Source organism: Castor canadensis, chromosome 4 (assembly GCF_047511655.1).
Source record: "Castor canadensis chromosome 4, mCasCan1.hap1v2, whole genome shotgun sequence".
Lineage (NCBI taxonomy): Eukaryota > Metazoa > Chordata > Mammalia > Rodentia > Castoridae > Castor > Castor canadensis.
This window is the reverse complement of record NC_133389.1, coordinates 122724810-122745346: the sequence shown is the minus strand read 5'-3', so window position 1 is coordinate 122745346 and position 20537 is coordinate 122724810. Positions and strand designations below refer to the sequence as shown.

General features: G+C 38.3%; 1 protein-coding gene across 5 annotated transcripts in view; it reads right to left on the bottom strand.

The window, feature by feature from the left end:
• Nucleotides 1–10388: 10388 nt before the first annotated feature.
• The window catches only part of Nostrin (nitric oxide synthase trafficking), a 54611-nt gene continuing 44462 nt past the window's right edge, over nt 10389–20537 (bottom strand). For 4 of the 5 annotated variants that reach the window (XM_074071038.1, XM_074071037.1, XM_020167967.2 and 1 more), the window contains 6 exons: nt 18722–18830; nt 17740–17825; nt 15950–16075; nt 14940–15054; nt 14017–14106; nt 10389–10601 (listed from right to left, as the gene is read on the bottom strand). In XM_074071038.1, coding sequence (XP_073927139.1) covers nt 10465–10601; nt 14017–14106; nt 14940–15054; nt 15950–16075; nt 17740–17825; nt 18722–18830 — 663 coding nt within the window. In that variant the 3' untranslated portion in view covers nt 10389–10464. The remainder of the gene's footprint in view (nt 10602–14016; nt 14107–14939; nt 15055–15949; nt 16076–17739; nt 17826–18721; nt 18831–20537) is intronic. The other variant, XM_074071040.1, reaches the window with a different exon arrangement.

Here is a 20537-nt window from a genome sequence, read left to right as displayed (position 1 = left end):
AATAGGTGGGTAGTATATACAATATGTATACACTGGACAAAGATGATTCATCTGGTAGAGTATGGTGCCAGATTTTGTCACACTATGCAGTTTAAAAACTTACAGATTTTTCATTTCTGGAATTTTCCATTTAATATTTTTAGACCATGGAAGGCTAAAATTTTGGAGAGAAACTGAGTAAGGAGACTGTATTTTAACAAAGGGAGCATAGTGAACAAACTGTCCAGTTTTCCTGGGCAGACCTTCATGTTTGGCCTTATTTGAAGTACCTATTTTAGATGAATACATAAAGCCTTATCAAAACTCAACTTTGGTTTTTGTGGACCTTGCTTGATGTGGAATTTTAAGTTACATCAACAGGATCCATTTCTTAGCTGTTTCTTCTGGATGGAGGCTCCATGTGGTGGACCCCAGCAATTTCAACCCAAGGGAGCACAGAGCATGCATTGTATTATACTACTTTATTCCTCCATAAACCCAGGGGCGGAGGTAGATTAACTTTAGTAACTAGGTGCAGGGTAGAATGTTAGCATTCTCCACAGGAAAAAGGAGCTTGGATGTTGACATCAAAAAAGTCGGGATTTCAACAGTGAGTACATTGTTACTGAATTCCTTTGCTGGAAATATATCCACAATTAGCAAACTTCACAAGGGAAGATCCTTGTTCATTGTCGCTAGAGAATGATCATGTCTCAGACCATAGATTACTTAATATAATTACATTTTAAAGCACAGAGTGAGAAGGCATTACACATCAACACAGCTTACCTCAACAAGAAGAAATTCTTTTTTATCCTCTTTTTATTATATTCATATGTGCATACAATGTTTGGGTCATTACTCCCCTTTTCTCCCTGCCCCCTACCTTACCCCCCTGCCCCGCTCCCTCCTTTACACCCCCCAACCCCTTGCTACCAGGCAGAAACTATTTTGCCCTTATGTCTAGTTTTGTTGAAGAGAGAGTATAAGCAATAATAGGAAAGAACAAGGGTTTTTGCTACATGAGATAATGATAGCTGTGCAGGGAGTTGACTCGCATTGCTTTCCTGTACATGTGTGTTACCTTCTAAGTTAATTCTTCTCAAACTAACCTTTTCTCTAGTTTCTGGTCCCCTTCTCCTATTGGCCTCAGTTACTTTAAAGTATCTGCTTTAGTTTCTCTGCATTTAGGGCAACAAAGGCTATCTAGGTTTTTGGGTGTCTTACCTATCCTCATACCTTCCTTGTGTGTTCTCACTTTATCGTGTGATCAAAGTCCAATCCCCTTGTTGTGTTTCCCTTGATCTAATGTCTGCATATGAGGGAGAACATACGATTTTTGGTCTTTTGGACCAGGCTGACCTCACTCAGAATGATGTTCTCCAATTCCATCCATTTACCAGCGAATGATAACATTTCGTTCTTCTTCATGGCTGCATAAAATTCCATTGTGTATACATACCACATTTTCTTAATCCATTTGTCAGTAGTGGGGCATCTTGATTGTTTCCATAACTTGGCTATTGTGAATAGTGCTGCAATAAATACGTGTGTGCAGGTGCCTCTGGAGTAACCTGTGTCACATTGTTTTGGGTATATCCCCAAGAATGGTATTGCTGGATCATATGGTAGATCAATGTTTAGCTTTTTAAGTAGCCTCCAAATTTTTTTCCAGAGTGGTTGTACTAGTTTACATTCCCACCAACAGTGTAAGAGGTTCCTTTTTCCCCACATCCTTGCCAACACCTGTTGTTGGTGGTGTTGCTGATGATGGCTATTCTAACAGGGGTGAGGTGGAATCTTAGTGTGGTTTTAATTTGAATTACCTTTATTGCTAGAGATGGTGAGCATTTTTTCATGTGTTTTTTGGCCATTTGAATTTCTTCTTTTGAGAAAGTTCTGTTTAGTTCACTTGCCCATTTCATTATTGGTTCATTAATTTTGGGAGAATTTAGTTTTTTGAGTTCCCTATATATTGTGGTTATCAGTCCTTTGTCTGATGTGTAGCTGGCAAATATTTTCTCCCACTCTGTGGGTGTTCTCTTCAGTTAAGAGACCATTTCTTTTGTTGAGCAGAAGCTTTTTAGTTTTATGAACTCTTAGTTGCTGAGCTGCTGGGTTTCCATTGAGGAAGTTCTTCCCTATACCTATTAATTCCAAGGTATTTCCTACTCTTTCCTCTATGAACTTTAGAGTTGTGGTCTGATATTAAGATCCTTGATCCATTTTGAGTTAATATTGGTATAGGGTGATATACATGGATCTAGTTTCATTTTTTTGCAGACTGCTAACCAGTTTTCCCAGCAGTTTTTGTTGAAGAGGCTGCTATTTCTCCATCGTATATTTTTAGCTCCTTTGTCAAAGACAAGTTGGTTATAGGTGTGTGGCTTCATATCTGGGTCCTCTATTCTGTTCCACTGGTCTTCATGTCTGTTTTTGTGCCAGTACCATGCTGTTTTTATTGTTATTGCTTTGTAATATAGTTTGAAGTCGGGTATTGTGACACCTCCAGCGTTGTTCTTTTTATTAAGTATTGCCTTGGCTATTCGTGGCCTCTTCTGTTTCCATATAAATTTCACAGTAGATTTTTCAATCTCTTTTATGAATGTCATTGGGATTTTGATGGGAATTGCATTAAACATGTAGATTACTTTTGGGAGTATCGACATTTTTACTATGTTGATTCTACCAATCCATGAGCATAGGAGATCTCTCCACTTTCTATAGTCTTCCTCAATCTCTTTCCTTGTAGAGGTCGTTCACATCCTTTGTTAAGTTTGCACCTAGGTATTTGATTTTTTTTGAGGCTATTGTAAATGGAATTGTTTTCTTTTTTTTTTTTTCATTTTTCTTTTATTATTCATATGTGCATACAAGGCTTGGTTCATTTCTCCCCCCTGCCCCCACCCCCTCCCTTACCACCCACTCCACCCCCTCCCTCTCCCTCACCCAATACCCAGCAGAAACTATTTTGCCCTTATTTCTAATTTTGTTGTAGAGAGAGTATAAGCAATAATAGGAAGGAACAAGGGTTTTTGCTGGTTGAGATAAGGATAGCTATACAGGGCATTGACTCACATTGATTTCCTGTGCGTGGGTGTTACCTTCTAGGTTAATTCTTTTTGATCTAACCTTTTCTCTAGTACCTGTTCCCCTTTTCCTATTGGCCTCAGTTGCTTTAAGGTATCTGCTTTAGTTTCTCTGCGTTAAGGGCAACAAATGCTAGCTAGTTTTTTAGGTGTCTTACCTATCCTCACCCCTCCCTTGTGTGCTCTCGCTTTTATCATGTGCTCATAGTCCAATCCCCTTGTTGTGTTTGCCCTTGATCTAATGTCCACATATGAGGGAGAACATAAGATTTTTGGTTTTTTGAGCCAGGCTAACCTCACTCAGAATGATGTTCTCCAATTCCATCCATTGTAAATGGAATTGTTTTCATACAGTCTTTTTCAGTTTGCTCATTGTTAGTGTATAGAAATGCTAATGATTTTTCTATGTTGATTTTATATCCTGCTACCTTGCTGTAGCTATTGATGGTGTCTAGGAGCTTCCAAGTAGAGTTTTTTGGGTCTTTAAGGTATGGGATCATGTTGTCTGCAAACAGGGATATTTGGACAGTTTCTTTACCTATTTGTATTCCTTTTATTCCTTCTTCTTGCCTAATTGCTCTGGCTAGGAATTCCAGTACTATGTTGAATAGGAGTGGAGACAGTGGGCATCCTTGTCTCATTCCTGATTTTAGAGGAAATGGTTTCAGTTTTTCACCATTAAGTATAATGCTGGCTGTAGGTTTGTCATATATAGCTTTTATAATGTTGAGGTACTTTCCTTCTATTCCTAGTTTTCTTAGAGCTTTTATCATGAAATGATGTTGGATCTTATCAAAGGCTTTTTCTGCATCTATTGAGATGATCAAGTGGTTTTTGTCTTTGCTTCTGTTAATGTGGTTTATTATGTTTATTGATTTTCGTATGTTAAACCACCCCTGCATTCCTGGAATGAAGCCTACCTGGTCGTGGTGAATAATCTTTTTGATGTGTTGTTGAATTCGGTTTGCCATTATTTTGTTGAGGATTTTTGCATCAATGTTCATTAAGGAGATTGGCTTATAGTTCTCCTTTTTGAGGTGTCTTTGCCTGGTTTTGGGATAAGTGTAATACTGGCTTCATAAAATGTGTTTGGCAGTTTTCCTTCCCTTTCTATTTCGTGGAACAGTTTAAGGAGGGTTGGAATCAGTTCTTCTTTAAAGGTCTGATAGAATTCAGCAGAGAATCCATCAGGTTCTGGACTTTTCTTTTTGGGGGAGACTCTTGATTGCTGCTTCAATTTCATTGTGTGTTATAGGTCTATTCAGGTGATTAATTTCCTCTTGGTTCAGTTTTGGATGATCATATGTATCTAGAAATCTGTCCATTTCTTTAAGATTTTCAAATTTATTTGAATATAGGTTCTCCACGTAGTCTCTGATGATTTCCTGGACCTCCATGGTGTTTGTTGTTATCTCCCCTTTTGCATTCCTGATTTTACTAATTTGGATTTTTTCTCTCCTCATTTTAGTCAGGTTTGCCAGGGGTCTGTCGATCTTGTTTATTTTTTCAAAGAACCAACTTTTTGTTTCATTAATTCTTTTTTTTTTCTTTATTTTTGTCAGTACTGGGGTTTGAACTCTGGACTTCACACTTTCAAGGCAGGTGCTCTATCACTTGAGTCATACCTGCAGCTGTCATTAATTCTTTGTATGTTTTTTTTGATTTCTATTTCATTGATTTCAGCTCTTATTTTTATTATTTCTCTCCCTCTACTTGTTTTTTCTCTCCTTCTCTTGTTCTTGTTTTTCTAGGAGTTTGAGATGTATCATTAAGTCATTGATTTGGGATCTTTCAGGCATAGAGAGACAGGGAGAGGATTAAAAAAAAAGAAATCTCCAAGTTCAAATGCAATAAAGTTTCATTCTTAATAATTTTGGTGTTAGTCCCTCAGCCTGCAATCCTGGAGATGGTGTCTCAGAAGTAGTTCTGTCGTCTCATCAAAGGGAAAAAACAAACAAAAAAACCAAAACACAACAAAATATCCCAAATTCAAATGCAGTACAGTTTCAGTACGCCTTTCAGCATGAGGTTGTAGTTCAGGCGTCTCACCAAAGGAAGAGAAAAGGAAAAAAGAAAAAAAAAAGGGTTTGGAGACAGTTCTGTGAATGTCTATCTGAGGCTGCGGGGCCTGCTTGCTACTGTCAGCCAGCTGTTGCTGGAGGCTTTATTGATTGCAGATCTCAGGAGTGAGCTTAACACTCACCTGGCCCTGAAGGCTATGTTTATTTAGAGTTCTCCTGAGCAGGACTGCCACTGTTACAAGTTTTCCCCTCTCCAAGCTCACTGGGGGAGGTGGTGCTACACCCCCTTCTCTGGCCTGCGTATTTATTTACAGTCACGTGGGAGGTGTCCCTTCCCCCCTATCCAATGGCACTTTCCTCACACAGCCACTTTTACAAGCTTTCCCTCTCCAAGGTTGCTGGGCAGGTGCTGCCACTCCTGCCTTCTCTGGCCTGCTTGTTTATTTACAGTTCCATGAGGGAGTGCCCTTCCCCCCTCTTCAGTGCTCAGGGCTCCTTGCTGTCTTTGCTGTGTGTCTTTTTTTGTTGTTGTTTATTATTCAGTTTGTTGTTTTCTCTTTTTTCCCTGGGTGGGGGTCAGTCTGTCCAGGGGACTATGCTGATCTGGGCCAGGGTTGTTTGTGGGAGTAATTCTGAAGGTCCTCTTGATCTTGCAGATTTCACAAATGAAAATTGAGACTGCTGGGGTTCAGGACACAATCCTGAAACAGGACTCTAGGAGGTTAGAATATGGTGCCCTGACTTTCTTTGGGATATTTTGAGCTAGTCTAAGAAAGTACAGATAGGAGGAGCTCTGGAAAGCTGTCCTTTTAAAAGGGAAATTTACATCTGCAAAGGAAACCTATATTATACCATACCTGTATCATCAGGAAGAGGGCTGTTCAGAGACAACTCTTGTTACTAGAGAGTATCTGCATAACAGGAACATTCACTATCCATTTCCTCATTCATCCTAAAACTTGTGTCCCCTCACCCTACTCTCCAATTGTGACTCTCCTGCCCTAGAGTCACCACCCAGGGAAAATTTAACTCCTCTTAAGAGAGGGTACTGGAGTTTGACATCATGTCTAGACAGATTTTCACCTATTCTGACAGCCCATTCATCTTTCCCCCAAATCATTTACTCTGCTCTAAATTGCCCCTCTATGCAAAGGATATATAGAGTTCTAGATCTCAGTGGGTTTGAAGGTGTTCACTTTCCTAGTTTGTCCCACAAATTTGTGTATCTTTTCTCCTGTTAGTCTGCCTATTGTCAAAGGATTGAGGGAAAGCCTTTTTCTACAAGGATGAGAAAAGAAATGGGTAGCTCTCCACTTAAGGTCATTTCTCCTCAAGGAACAAAGTTGAATGCACAAAGAAAAGTGTACAGTCATGCCAAGCAAAGAGACTTAGACCATGAAATTTACATTGACTTGTTTTCTCAACAGGGAAGTTGGCTCACCCTAAAACTGGAAGTTATCCAGACAATCTAGCCTGGAAGGGCTGGCCAGTTTAGAATAACGAGTTAATACCATTTAAGCAATTCCTATGAGCCCAGTATTTTCTAAGCCAATTTTATATTTCTCCTTTGTATTTTCTCAACTTGTGAGGTAGATACTATTGAAAACTTTGTTCTGGAGTTTTTTTTTTAAAGTACAAAGTTTATATGACTTCAAGTCACAGCTGATAAGTATTGGACTTCACATTCAAACTCAGATGGTACCTGAGTCCATGAGCTTTACCTGGCATGTACCTTATTACCTTTCTTTGTATTGCAGGGAGGTTATACAAGGACAAAGTTTTTTTTTGAACTTACATAAAATGATTAAGAAAAAAGTGTAGACTTTCTTGAAAGTTGGGGACTAGCCTTATTAAAATGACATAGCAGCTTCAGATGTCAGGGAAACAGTGAGCAGAGTACCTGGCTTTACAAATAATTGAGAATAGTTTCTAGAGATGTGAGAAGCACAAACCAGGAATTCAGAAATAAACATTGTATTAATGTATAATCTGATTAGAAGTGCACAAATCATTTTCTTTTAAGCTCCTTCACTGAGCAGTAAAAGGATGACCTCACTTCTCCACCTTCTTCCCTGCTTCAGATAATTATTGTGTCCTAGAAATCAAGCATGCATAGCTTCAAGAAAACTGTGTAGTGTACTCCTCTCCCTTCCTCTGAAAGATGGCCATTAAAAGTCACAAAAACACAGAAGTCACAAAAAAGCAGAATTAACTATCTCCTCAGATTTAATGGCTGAGGCTGAGCTGATAACCTCAGCAAGCTGTAGCAACAGGAATGATTGGGATGTGCCAGCTGCTTAGGACAAAGGAGCACTTAGCTAGAGGAATGTTTAAATTCCCTGCCCCTGCCCTGTTTTACCTAGTATAAGTACCCCTATGTTAAAATACTTGGCATACCTCTTTTCATGTGCCTGTACCCATGTCTGAGTGTGTACTGTCGTTTCCTTTCCTTTGCTTTACTAACAAACTTCACTGGTCTTTATCTCAACATGTCCTGAGATTCTCTGTGATGACAATGTCATGAACTTGGTACCCCAAGTTGAGTCTGTCTCCCTTCTGGGACTTTTTAGCTCATTCTTGTTTGGATGATAGGACGGTTATTGACTTGTGCATTCTGTCTGGAAAAAGGTACCTTGTTCTCTGCTGAATCCCCACACCCTGCTCTAAGTCTGACCCACTTTCTCATCCCCTCCCCTCATCTTCCCTGGGTTATACCTTCTTCCCATGTAACATTGCAAAGGACAACAGAACATGCTGTTTTGATTCTGATGTACTTCTCTTGGTCCCAGTCAGGCTTGAGAGATAATCTTAAGGTCCTCAAAGCATTGGGGGGGATGGGTTTTCTCTTGGGGGAGGGAACAATTAAACTATTCTTAAATTTTTAATCAGTTAAAGGCTTATAATACTGTATAATAAAATTTACTCAAAATTGAATCTTGTATTACTTGATGATGGATTACAAAGCACTTTAAATGATTAAAATGCCCTTTGTCATTACAGATATTATTGTGGATAATTGAAAATGCAACAATGAAATTAGTAGATCTTTTTGGTTGATAGCATGATGGATATATCAGCTTTTACTCTACTATCCAAGAGATAAAGTAGAATAAGAATAACATCTATATGCTTAGTGAAAAGCTGGCTTTGGCCTGAAAGGCCTATATTTCAGGTTGTTAATGGTGCTAAAAACTTTCTGACATGTGAAACTGCTTAATGAAGCATAATTATGAAAGCTTAATTAATAGTTTAAAAGCATTAATATTAAAAATTATCTTATTCTGTATAGAACACTTGGGCACATCATTTATTTCCTCCCAATATGCACTTTATCTTCAATCTAAGGGGTACCATCTCATCTGTCCAAGTAGAAAATTCTTGCCCTACTAAAAAGGTATACAACAAATGTATTATACCCAATTGTAGTTGTGTTTTATCTAATTTAACACTAGTTTTTTTTTGTTTGTCTTGTTTTGTTTTTGGTGGTGGGGATCAAACCCCGGGCCTCACACATACTCTACCACTGGGTGACACCCCCAGCCCAGCCTCTATAGTATTTCTTTGATGCTTAAAAATTACATGTCATGGTTGTAAAAGGAATGCACAAACATTCCAAAACAAAACCATTTGTGTTTTTACAAAGCACACCTGGTTTACGAAGAAAGGAAGTCTATTTCTTTGAAAATTACTTCCAAAGAGTTTCAAGGTCCAACCACCAGTGTCATCACTTTCTCTACACATGATAATCCAGTGTAAGCTGCAGCTGATTGCTACACATTTTTTTTTAATCTATCAAGGCTTAGTGGAGAGAAGTAAGATGAAAAGGAAATATAAATTCAAAATCTTTGTCCTTGGTCTAATGGCCTATTATTCAGCCAACTTTCTGCATGCTGAAAGGCATCATTAACACACCATTAAGGATGACATTAAAACTTCGGATCTCTTCTAAGCAGTAAGTAATGCCTCACATAATGAATTTTACTTGAATTCCTTGAAGTCCAACATCTTTCTATAAATATCTATTATGTTCATTATATGCTATAGAGGAGTGTAATGACACAGAGTATAAAAATATATGTACTTTGGTTTTTAAAAATTCCTTCTTGACAGTATAAAACTTGATGAATTAAAGAAAAGAAGGGGAAGGAGAGTAATAGGATAAATTTTAATTCTCCTTTAAGGCCTATATTGAAGTTCTAAAGCACAAACTCTATTTAGCACAAGTGTAACATGCCTGATGTTTCCATCAGTACCATGACCTCCCATTCAATGAGATTTGTGATCTCAGACACATGCTGTTTTCTGAAAGATGGTGCTGCAACATCTCCATTCTAACTGTTCCTCTGGCAAGGGGCCTAGCATTTCTCACTTCCAAGCTTTTCTCCTTATAGAGCATTTGAAGAATAGCATAAGTTTTATTCCATTTTGCTAGTGAATGTTGGTTTCCAGGACTTCCCATTCAAACTAAAGACTTATTAGCATTTAAGTTCCTTTCACTAGGGAGCTGAGGATTCCTTCCATAATGACCTAATTGAGAAGTACAGAGTTTCTTATTTTAGAATCAGTAAAAGAAGTTTCCAAATGGGCAAGGAGGCATGAAATTACAGGCATTGCAACCTTTCCTATCTACTTTGAGCTTGTGCTCAGATGCCCAACCATCTGGCTCACACTTGACCTCACTTTAAGAACAGAGGTTATATAAGAAGCCACTGCCTCAGGCTCAAGGTAAAGCTCCAGTCTACCTTGAGGTCTTCTGTCTAGAATCTGGACTTCCTTGTCTACCATCCTTCTGAACCCATGGCCTCTTCACCTTAGCTCCTGATCTTTTTTATTCTACTGTCTCCTAACCTGGGTCTATCTCACTAGTGTCTTGTTTGCTTGTTACTGTTCTTCTTAGGCTTGATCTATGTTCTTCAACTCCCAGGCCTTGCTTGACCCCTTTTAGGCCTGCCATGTCCTATTGCCTCCCAAGTGCAGAGAAAAAGGACATCTAAATCTTGGTTGGTATTGGGCTACCAGGTAACAAGGTGACTTCAGATATGAAGTTGTAACCACCCTGGGTGCTCAGTTTCTCTCTCTCTTTCTTTCTTTCTCTCTTTCTTACCCCCCTCCCTCTCCCTCTCTCTATTATGCCATAAATTTTACTGGACCATCTCTAGGGTGTACACTCTAGAGGACCACCAAGCTTCTTCCTTGTTTCCCGCCACCCATCTGTCTTTGAAGCAAATAATTATGAGTACAAAGTGCTGTAACTTACAAGTAGGACTCTGCCAACCATTTGAAAAGAAAAACTTTCAAAGACAATAGCATTTTATCTTTATGTGCACCACATTATATAGTTTGCAGAGTGTGTAAGGCAGTGTGTTAGTCTTGTTTTATGCCTGAGTAGCTGTGTTCCCAGACTTCAAAGGTAGCTCCTCCACATAAGCAGCAGGAAAATGACCCTTTTTTCCATTTAAACATCCAAACCACCATCCATCTTCTTTCTTCTCATGTAGAGTCACAATGTCTCCTGTAAAAATATATATTTAGACAACTTGAATATCCACCACAGCCTGATTGGTAAGAGATTTAAGGAAATTCTATATTCAAGGAATTACTGGGTAGCATCACTTTCTGCTACCATTTGAATCCATTTCATTCAAACGGAGCAAAATTATTGAGCATCAGTGCTATTCACAATAGCCAAGTTATGGAAACAACTAAGATACTCCACTATGGACGAATGGATTAAGAAAATGTGGTACTTATACACAATGGCGTTTTACTCAGCCATGAAGAAGAGTGAAATCTTATAATTCTCAAGTAAATGGATGGAACTGGAGAACATCATCCTGAGTGAGGTTAGCCAGGCTCAGAAGACCCAAAATCGTATGTTCTCCCTCATATGTGGACTTTATATCTAGGGCAAATACAGCAATGTTGCTAGACTTGGGTCACATGCTAAGGGGAGAGCACATACGTGAGGTATGGGGATAGGTAGGAAACCCAAAACATGAAAGTGTCGGATGTCCCCACTGCAGAGGAGCTAATACAGAGACCTTAAAGCGACAGAGGTCAATATGGGAAGGTGATCAGGAATTAGTGAAAAGGTGAGTTAGAGATGAATCAATTTAGGTTGTAACACACACTTGTGCATGGAAACAGTGCTAGGAATCTCTCTGTATAGCTATCCTTATCTCAACTAGCAAAAGTGCTTTGTCTTTCTTATTATTACTTATGTCTTCTCTTCAACAAAAGTAGAGAAAAGGGCAGAACAGTTTCTTTCTGGAAGCGGGGTGGGAGTGGTTAAGGGGGAGAAATGGCCCAAACAATGTATGCACACAATGAATAAATGAAAAAAAAATAAATTTGAAAAAAAATTGAGCATCTGTATGAAGCAGGCATCATGCAAAGAATACTAAAAAGAGTGAGAAAATGAAAACTGAGTTATGCTATGAAAGAGTTTGTGTAAAAGCAGAATCAAGTTGGTTCTCAAGCTGCCTGGCTCATTCTGTGTATATAGTGGATGGGATGTCAGAAAACTCTTTTGATGTCTATACTTTAAAGGTTTCACATGTTGGTGGCCATGAGAGTTTGGTATGTTGACTCTTGTGAGTATGTCTCAGCTAACAGTCTTTAAAGATCCAAATAGCTATTGCTTATACTCTCTCTACAACAAAATTAGAGATAAGGGCAAAATAGTTTCTGCTGGGTATTGAGCTGAGGGGAGAGGGAGTGGGCGGAGTGGGTGGTAAGGGAGGGGGTGGGGGCAGGGGGGAGAAATGAACCAAGCCTTGTATGCACATATGAATAATAAAAGAAAAATGAAAAAAAAATAAATGTCTTAATATGGAAAAAAAAAAAAGATCCAAATAGCTTCTCTCCATTACACCTGGCTTCACAGTCTGAAATTTCCACTTGCAGCTTTGCAAAGAAATATAATTCTCCATTCATCAATTTAGATCGCTTTAATAAAACATCAATTTAAAGACTATACTTTTTAAAACAATAATGCAAGTAAATTCCCAACCAGTTCTTGTCTAGTTCTCTACTGATTTTTAAAGTCAATGTGATATTATTAACCTTAAAGATTAACCTTGTGCCCCAAATCCTTTGATTAAGTATCTAGCTTCTAAAGAGTCCTTTTTTTCTGACTTTGTTGTGGTTTGGATATAAAGTGTTCCCTGAAGGCTCTGTAATGAACACTTGGTCTCCAGCTGGTGGTGCTATTGAGAAGTGATTAGAGCTTGAGGATGCTAACTTCATCAATGGGTTAATCTGTTGATAAGTTCATACTGAGTGGACTTTTAGGAGGTGAGTTCGGTTGAAGGAAGTAGGTTACTGGGGGCATGTCTTCGAAGAGTGTATCTTGTCCCTGGCCCCTTCCTGCCTCTCACTGCTTCCTGGTGCCATGGGGCAAGTAGCTTTCCTCCACCATGGCCTCCCATTGTGATGTTTTCTGCTTTACAACAGGCCAATAGGGAAAACCAACCATCAAATGAAACCTCTGAAATAAATCTTTCTTCCCTTAAGTTGTTTTTCTCAGTTATTTTGTCATAGTGACAAAAGACTAACACAGGTTGCTTCCTATACATCAAAGTAGAAGCATCTGCTTTCTTGAAGATCCAGTATCTACTTTTTTCTTTAGAATCATTCTGAAGTAACATTTAGTCTTTCTTTCAGTCTTTTCCCCAGTAATTTTCTTTCTAAGGTAAAGACAATGGTTAAATCCCCTTCTATTTTTCTCTTAGTCAAGGTCTCCCTTTAATGAGGTCTGTCAGGTTAGTAGATTGTTTGACAAAATCTATTAACTGGAATTCAAACAAATACGTGAAAGTGTATTGTCAGCTTTCCTAAGGCTTCTATGGTATGTTTTACGTAAATTAACTACTCAGTATATAAAGCATAAGTAGGATCTGCAACCTAGAACTGAAAGCAAACAAGAATCCATTGTTGTGAACTCTGTAACTCAAACTTGGGATCCTTTGAGTTCTAGATGGCCTCTGGGAAATGTGGGTTTTTTAATTCAAAGAGAAAGAACAATAATTGGTTGGAAAAAATCTGACTAGCATGCTGAAAATAAAGATAGTGAACAATAGCAAAGGTACAATGTCCATTTGGCTGCAAAATCCATCTCAATTCCCATTGGCTCTGAACACCATATCCTGGTCATGTATAACAAACTTTCTCTTATAGCCTAACTCCCTTCACTAGCCTTTCATTTCCAGATCTCTTACTTAGCTTCAACATCCAAATTTGGACACATAAAGAAAGTTGAGACTTGTTTTTGTTTAATAAAGTTGATGTTTTTTATAACCCATCATGTACCTTTCCACATTAAATAAAAATCTATGACACAAAGAAGGGCATCTGATTGTTTAGAATGGCCATAAAACACTTTCCTGAGAGATAAGTGAAACAAACATTAAGCTGTGTCAGTTGACCCAGTTCTGGAACTTTCTCATATTAAGTCATGAGAAGTCACTTCACATTCCTGTGGGTTTAGTGTCTAAAAATTAAAAAGGTGGAGCTATTATCTAATGACTTCCCATTAGAACATTCCATTCCACTGTGATTAAGGACATGACTGAGTTTATACATTTGAATCCTGTGCCACCTCTGACTGTGACTTCAAAGTACTTTGTGCTTCTTAGCTCAGCTGTAAAGTAGGAATAAATAACAATACCTATCTCAAAGGGTTTTTATGAATATTAAATCAAACAATATGCTTGCAATAATGTCTGGCACATGGAGACATGGAACAACTGAGCTGTTGACACTTTGTGACAACAGCTCACATGGGTTTTCTTTTTATATATAGTCTAAGGAGTAATTATAAACTTCAATTGCTAAAAACTTCAGACTGCCATGCTATGACAGGGTTTTACTTATGTCAAGTACTTCAACATGAAAAGGCAATTAAAATATTCAAGAATGAGTCTTACCTTTTTCCAAATTCAACTCATCATCTTGCCTGGCTTGAAAAGGATATAAGGCCTTGCAAAGACTGTTGCCGGGCTGGGTCGCACCAGAGGCTGAAAGTTGGATTAAGTTGTAATTACCATCCTGTGTTAGTAGACAAAATGAATATGCCCAGAAGCTCTTTTGTTACTTACCAGCAGAGTTCAGAGTTTAATGCATTGAAATTTTCTTCAGAGGAAAGTTTATAATTTTTACCTAATATTTATTCCTTGATTTGCACTTATGGTGTTTAGACTGTAGTATACTACATTACCCAAAACCATATTATAAATAGGAAATGATAAGTCTGAAGAAGAAAAGTTATAGCCATTATAATAGTAAAGATGAAACCATAAAATTATTTGCTTTCCACATGAGCTTAGTCAACAAGTGTGGTAGTTGCATGCATGTTTGGGAAAACACACCAGCATTTCCATCGGGTAGAGCTGGGATATTGGAGCATGTGCTTCTCACCATCATCCCTGTTTCTCAAACAATGCAATGGTAACTTTTTAACATATTGTGTAGACCATAGTGCCCTGGGCTTAACTGAAACTTTTTTTTGTCAATTTCTAATCAAGAAACTAGAGAGTTGAGATTATAGTATGTAGTTCAATAATGAGGGACAATGACATCTGCGTGCATAAGTGTGTGTATATGTGTATGTGTGTGCACACAACTTCTCATGTTATAAAATGTCTTCCCCAGCCCCCATTCTTGACTCTCTCCCCCTCTCTTATTACATCTGTACATAAAGCTATAGATTTTAACAAATTAATCAGTCCCAACTGAAATGTAAATTTCTTTGAGCAAACATAAGAATTGTGACTCTGAAAATAACATTTAAATGTAGCAATGTGCTTTATCAATAAGACCCAGCCCCAAGTCACTGTGGGCATTGCATTACCTGAAGATGGAGAACTCCGAGTGGTCTGGCCGCTGGAAGATGCCCTGCTCGCAGCACTCTCTAACCTCTTCATCAAAAAAGGCCGGGATATTTTTACATAAGTGTGGGTATGCTCCTGTTCAAATAGTTTTTTAGAAGACATTTTAAACAACTCCATTATAAGTATTCATGAAAAGCAATCCTCTGTCGCTCATTTCCTCAGTAATTTTTTTAAATGGGGGTCAAAATAAATTAATACATTCCTAAACCCTGCTATGGTTAAGCTTTCTTGTTTCTGAAGACTTACTGTTTTCAGAACTAGGCAATTGTATTTTATAGCCCGTGTTTCCAACTTTGATCTGTATGTCTAGGCCAAATAATAACATCCATAGCAACACTGCTACAAATCCAACTTTAATGGGCTTTAATGCAAGTGAAATGATCCTGCCTACATGATTAAGACTGTTTGTAAAGCTCGTGAATCTCTTTAGAAAGAACACTGCCCCTTCCCCATGAGATGGTATAGTTTCCCCTTCTGAGTGGTAATGGAAATCAGGTACAATCAATAGCTACCCTTGAACACGGAGTTCATCAGTTCTTAAAAGGTACAACACTGAGAAAATGCCTGTGTGTATGAATTTAAAACTGTGCTCAGACATTATCCAGTATTGTAAATGATGCATTACATTTAAACTATGTTCAAATGAGACTGATGCATGTCATAAAATCTTATGATTTAGGTCTGTATGAGTGCGAAGATTTTAATTTAATAGAAATGTTACTATAAAAACACATTCAAAGGTTACAAGTTAGTAGTAATTTAGTCTGAGTACAGAGAATGTGTTCAGTTTTGTTTAGCTCTTACTGGGTTCCAAAAGGAATAAAAATAAATTTATCTTAAAATTTTGCAGTAAGGATTTGGGGCATATGACACATAGATTTCATAATAGGTTTTTTGCCTCAATGCTACTTTAAGCCACTCTACCTAGCAAGCCCAGTCCAGAAATGACAAGTGGCCTCTCCCATTTTACCTTCTCCTTCCATTTGAAGATGGAGGTGCTACATGCATGGCTGGGTTTAGGTCTTTGCTCAAGTTCTGCTAATACTGATGCCAGTTTATAGGAGTTTGCTTGCAAAAGGTCTAGTTTCAAGTTGTTCTGTGAACACATGATTGAATCATGTGAGTACGTTTTTGGAAAATGAGGTACAACTGTGTAGATAAAAGATTGTCAGGAGAACTTCCAAAATAACAAAGAGGACAAGAAAAGCACATATTTAACTCAGATGTGCACCACAAATGCTGAAGAGAGAAAAACTTGAAATGAAAAAACCTTTAAAGTAGTCTAGTGGATGTATCTTAGTCTGTACTCTTGAAAACAGGGTAAAGAAACTTGTTAGATACATTACTCAGTATTGTGGCAATGAATAGCTTCTTCTACCAAATCACCAGGTTGGGCAGAATTATTCAGTACCTACTTTCACAACAGAGCCAGGCTACATGAAAAAAGCAGGTCCAGATTCCTGGATCCTTTAAAACATTGTTAAAAATCTTCCTTTTCCTGAATTCTCAGATTAACCCAAGCCTATTTCCGATCACTGGATCACAGTGAAAGCCTTCATCTTGCATGCATAGATAATATGTATCAGATTGTTTTTACTCCTGTGTAAAACCTATGAGTCCTTTTCAAGTGGCCCTTTTCATGTGGGCCTTTCCCAAAGTGGCCAAATGTCTACCATTCCTATGAATGTCTGTGGGACTGCTAGGGTCCCAGCTCTCAGCAAAAAGGCCAGCAGGCTCATCAGTTGCCCTCTTCTGACTTTGTCCCTGCTCACCTTACCCCCCAAAAACCTGGCCTCCAAAATTGTTCTGGTTTCCTCAGAGGTGCTTGCCTCATACTTTAGCCTGCCCTCTCCCTCCCTGCTGCAGCGTCTTTCCTTTCTCCTGCTACTCTCCAGGCCCTTGATTTCAGCTGAGGACAAATGGAAAACAGCATCTTAATAAAAAATGCAGGTGCTTTCCACTCAGGATGAAGCTGTGTCCCAACAAACCCAATATTAAATGAAAATACTGTGACCCGAAAATGTACTTTTATGTGCCTCACGTACTAAATATCCTGGTTTAGCCTAGCTGATCTCCCACACACTCAGAACACTTACATTAGCCTACCGTTAGGCAAAACCATTGAACTCAAGGTCTATTTCATAATAAAGTGTTGAATATCTCATATAATATACTGAATGCTATAGTGAAAGACAGAATGGTCCTGTGGTTATGCCTTCCCACCATGGTAAGGTAAAAAATCAAGTCAAACCCTTGTAAGGTGATAACTAGTTTTGAGTTCCTTTTCTGAGCATGGTGCTAACACTTTCTAAAGAATACTTCATCCTCACAAAAACTGTATGAGGTGAGGATCAATATCCCCATTTTTATAGATGAGAAAACTAAAGTCCCAGGTTCCTATAACTGGAGGAGCTGGATCCAAACACAGTCCTTTGTGAATGGGTCACCTGTGTTTTGGGTCACTTTTCCTAACTAGGTTAAAGTACATATGGCTTCATTAACAATCTATTTTGGAGAATTCTATTTTAGACACAATTGTTGTTTTCCTAGCATCCTTCTTATATAGGATTCTAAAGCAAACATTTCTAGGTATTGGAGTTTTCTAGATTCCTAAAACTATCTATGAAGGAGCTGGTCCTATAAGCTCTGACTGGATTGTTCTATATCATGAGAAAAAAGGCAAACAGAGCAAATGGGCTGAAAAACAAGTATTCTAAAAATAACCCTTTTTAGCATGAAATGCACTCTGCAAATATTTACCTCATCCATTAATGCTGCTGTATCTTTCTGGCTCTTTGCATCGGAGAAGGAGTTGTTAGAGTATGCATTAAGCATTTGTTCCAGGCCTGAAAATGAAACCATGTCTTGGTCACCTGTCGTCCTGTTCTAGGGGAATACTTGTGACTCAGACACTCTCAAAGGGAACTTGAACCTAGAAGTGACACAAGCAGAACTTCCTAGATGGCAGGGGGAGTCTCTGAATGTAGTTGTTACTGAATTTTCTTCCTGAATGAATACTGGTAAATGAATTCACTGTTCATTTATTATTAGCCTCATTTAATGAAATCTGAGAAATGCTGGTGCATAAAGTCTCTTGATTGTTATTTTCCAAGATAAGATATTGAATTCCTTTTGGTTGCCCATTCCAATCTTTCTAATATTTACACAATGTTAGGTTCTTCCTCACTATTCTGTTTATGTTGCCAACGTTTTCTATCTTTATTTTCTAGCTTCATTCCATCGCAGTGAGTTACTGTATTGTGGTCGGTCCACTAAAACAAGCTAGACAGATTAGAATCACAGGTGTGCAGTCATTTTTATTTGCATTATTTTAGATCTGCTTCACACTCTATCACTTCTAATTTCTAAGTATGGAATTTAATTTGAATGATTTTCACATTATTTTGAAAGTTAGTAAAAAGAGAAAAATAATACCCTAAAATTCTGTGCACAGTGGGTTTACCATGTTTTAAATCATACAAATTGTCTCTCATTCTGGCCAATTTTAGAAGCACCATAAAATGCTATGTGTCTAAAAAAAAGGTAGGATAGTATTTATGTAGCTGTCATAAATAGGCCAAAATTGGCATCTTATGATTTTTGCTTTCTCTTTTCTTTTTAAAAACTTTTCCTTTATTCACACACTGAGGTTCAAAATATGTTGTTAAAATGAGAGTTGTTAAAACCCGGCCCCAGTCAGCAGAAGCAGATGAGTCCTAACTCTGAGTAGGCGAGCACACACCTTGCTTGTCTCTTGAGGCCTTTTCAATGTCTTTCTGCAGTCTCAACAATTTTGGCTTTAGTAAAGACTTCCGTCTCTCTTTATCCATTGCATTGTTAGGATCTTCTTCCTTTAGGGGGAAGAAAAAGGAAATTTAACAACTTAAGGGGAAGAAAACAAGAGTTGTTACTCCCACTTGTTCTGAGACTTTCACTGACTGTGTTTAATTCTACTTTATTAAAGAAAAAATGTTTTAAAAAATGAGGATACTCTTTGGTTTTTACACACAATGTTCTACATGTTCTAGACCCGATTAATAACAAGACTTCTTGCTCACTCGTAAGGACTTGGCTGAGCACACCCTTTCACAGAACAAATTACCCTTGAAGGAGGGCAGAATGACAGCTATTCCAGGTTCTTGATGAAATGTATTTGTTGGATACTATTTCTCCTTAAAATAATTTACCTGTACGCATGTTAGAGTCCTTTAATGGTCCAAATATAATACAGTGTATGTTCCCCAGGCTAGGGCTGTCTAGGGAGTGGAGCAGTGTTACTGCATTTTTGATAGTTTGGTATTGGGAATACATCAGCTAAAACACATGCTGTGCCCCAAATGGGTTCACAATTTGCTTGGCCTTGAAGCATAACATTAAGAGAATCAGCAATGCAAGGTCACTTGCATTCACCAAGGGTGGGGGCAGCTGAAAGCTTCAAGGAGGCTCGAAGGACATTTTAGTCAAGCTGAAAGGAGGGCAAGCACATTCTGAGCAGGAGAACTGGCACAAGTGAAGGACGGAGGGAGGACGCTGTGTGGAGCATTATCAGGAACAATTGCTTGAGCAGAAATAGTGGAAGAAAAAGTTGTCTGTGTAGATTAGGCCAGATTTTAGGGCTAACGTGGTGTTTTATCACAGAGGCTGTGAGGCACCATTAATGATATCTGATATAGATTATTTCAAGGGTTGAATACAAAAAAATTGGGATGGTGAAGTGGGAAGGTGGCTGAACATGTGAAGCAGAAATTCATGGAGAAAGAGACATAATGACAACACAGAAGTGAAGGGGGCAGGTTTCTCTGATAAGGAAGGAAAAACTAGGGTCACAAACACTGGTGGACACATTAGCTTCAGGCAAATCATCATGACAAGGGGAGCATGAGGATGTACAGCAGAAGGAGTGGCATCTGTGAAAATGTAATAAATGGGTAAAATATTTTGTTTACATATTATACATTATTAAAGTTTCTCTTTATTACATGCAGTTCTTACAACAGCTCTATGAGGCTGGTTTTATTTTCCCCATTTCACCTGTGACACAAATAAAAGAAGGTCCAAGGTAAAATGAAAGTGGTCATACTTTGACCCCAAATTCTCTACCACTCCTTCACATGTTTGCCCATAGCTGAGGTCCAGCCGGTACTCCACCCTCAGGTGACCTCTGACTAAACAGAAAGGACACTTCACTGCAGCCCTAAATCCTTCCTTATTGGAGGAGCCAATCAGGATGTAGCTCCCCGCACAATCTAAGACCTTGGTGGGTCTATTTGGGACATCCATTGTTTAAACGCGTATTTTCCATCACTTAACTTTCTCAAATTTGTCCTTTTTCAGATTTCTTAGAAAGTCAGAACTAGAAGAGCCATATAAAACTGCAGATACACTCTTTTAAACATGACATTATAGTAACCTTACAAATATTCTCTCTCTATGAAGCCACACAACTATAACCAACTTGTCTTTGACAAAGGAGCTAAAAATATACGATGGAGAAAAAGCAGCCTCTTCAACAAAAACTGCTGGGAAAACTGGTTAGCAGTCTGCAAAAAACTGGAACT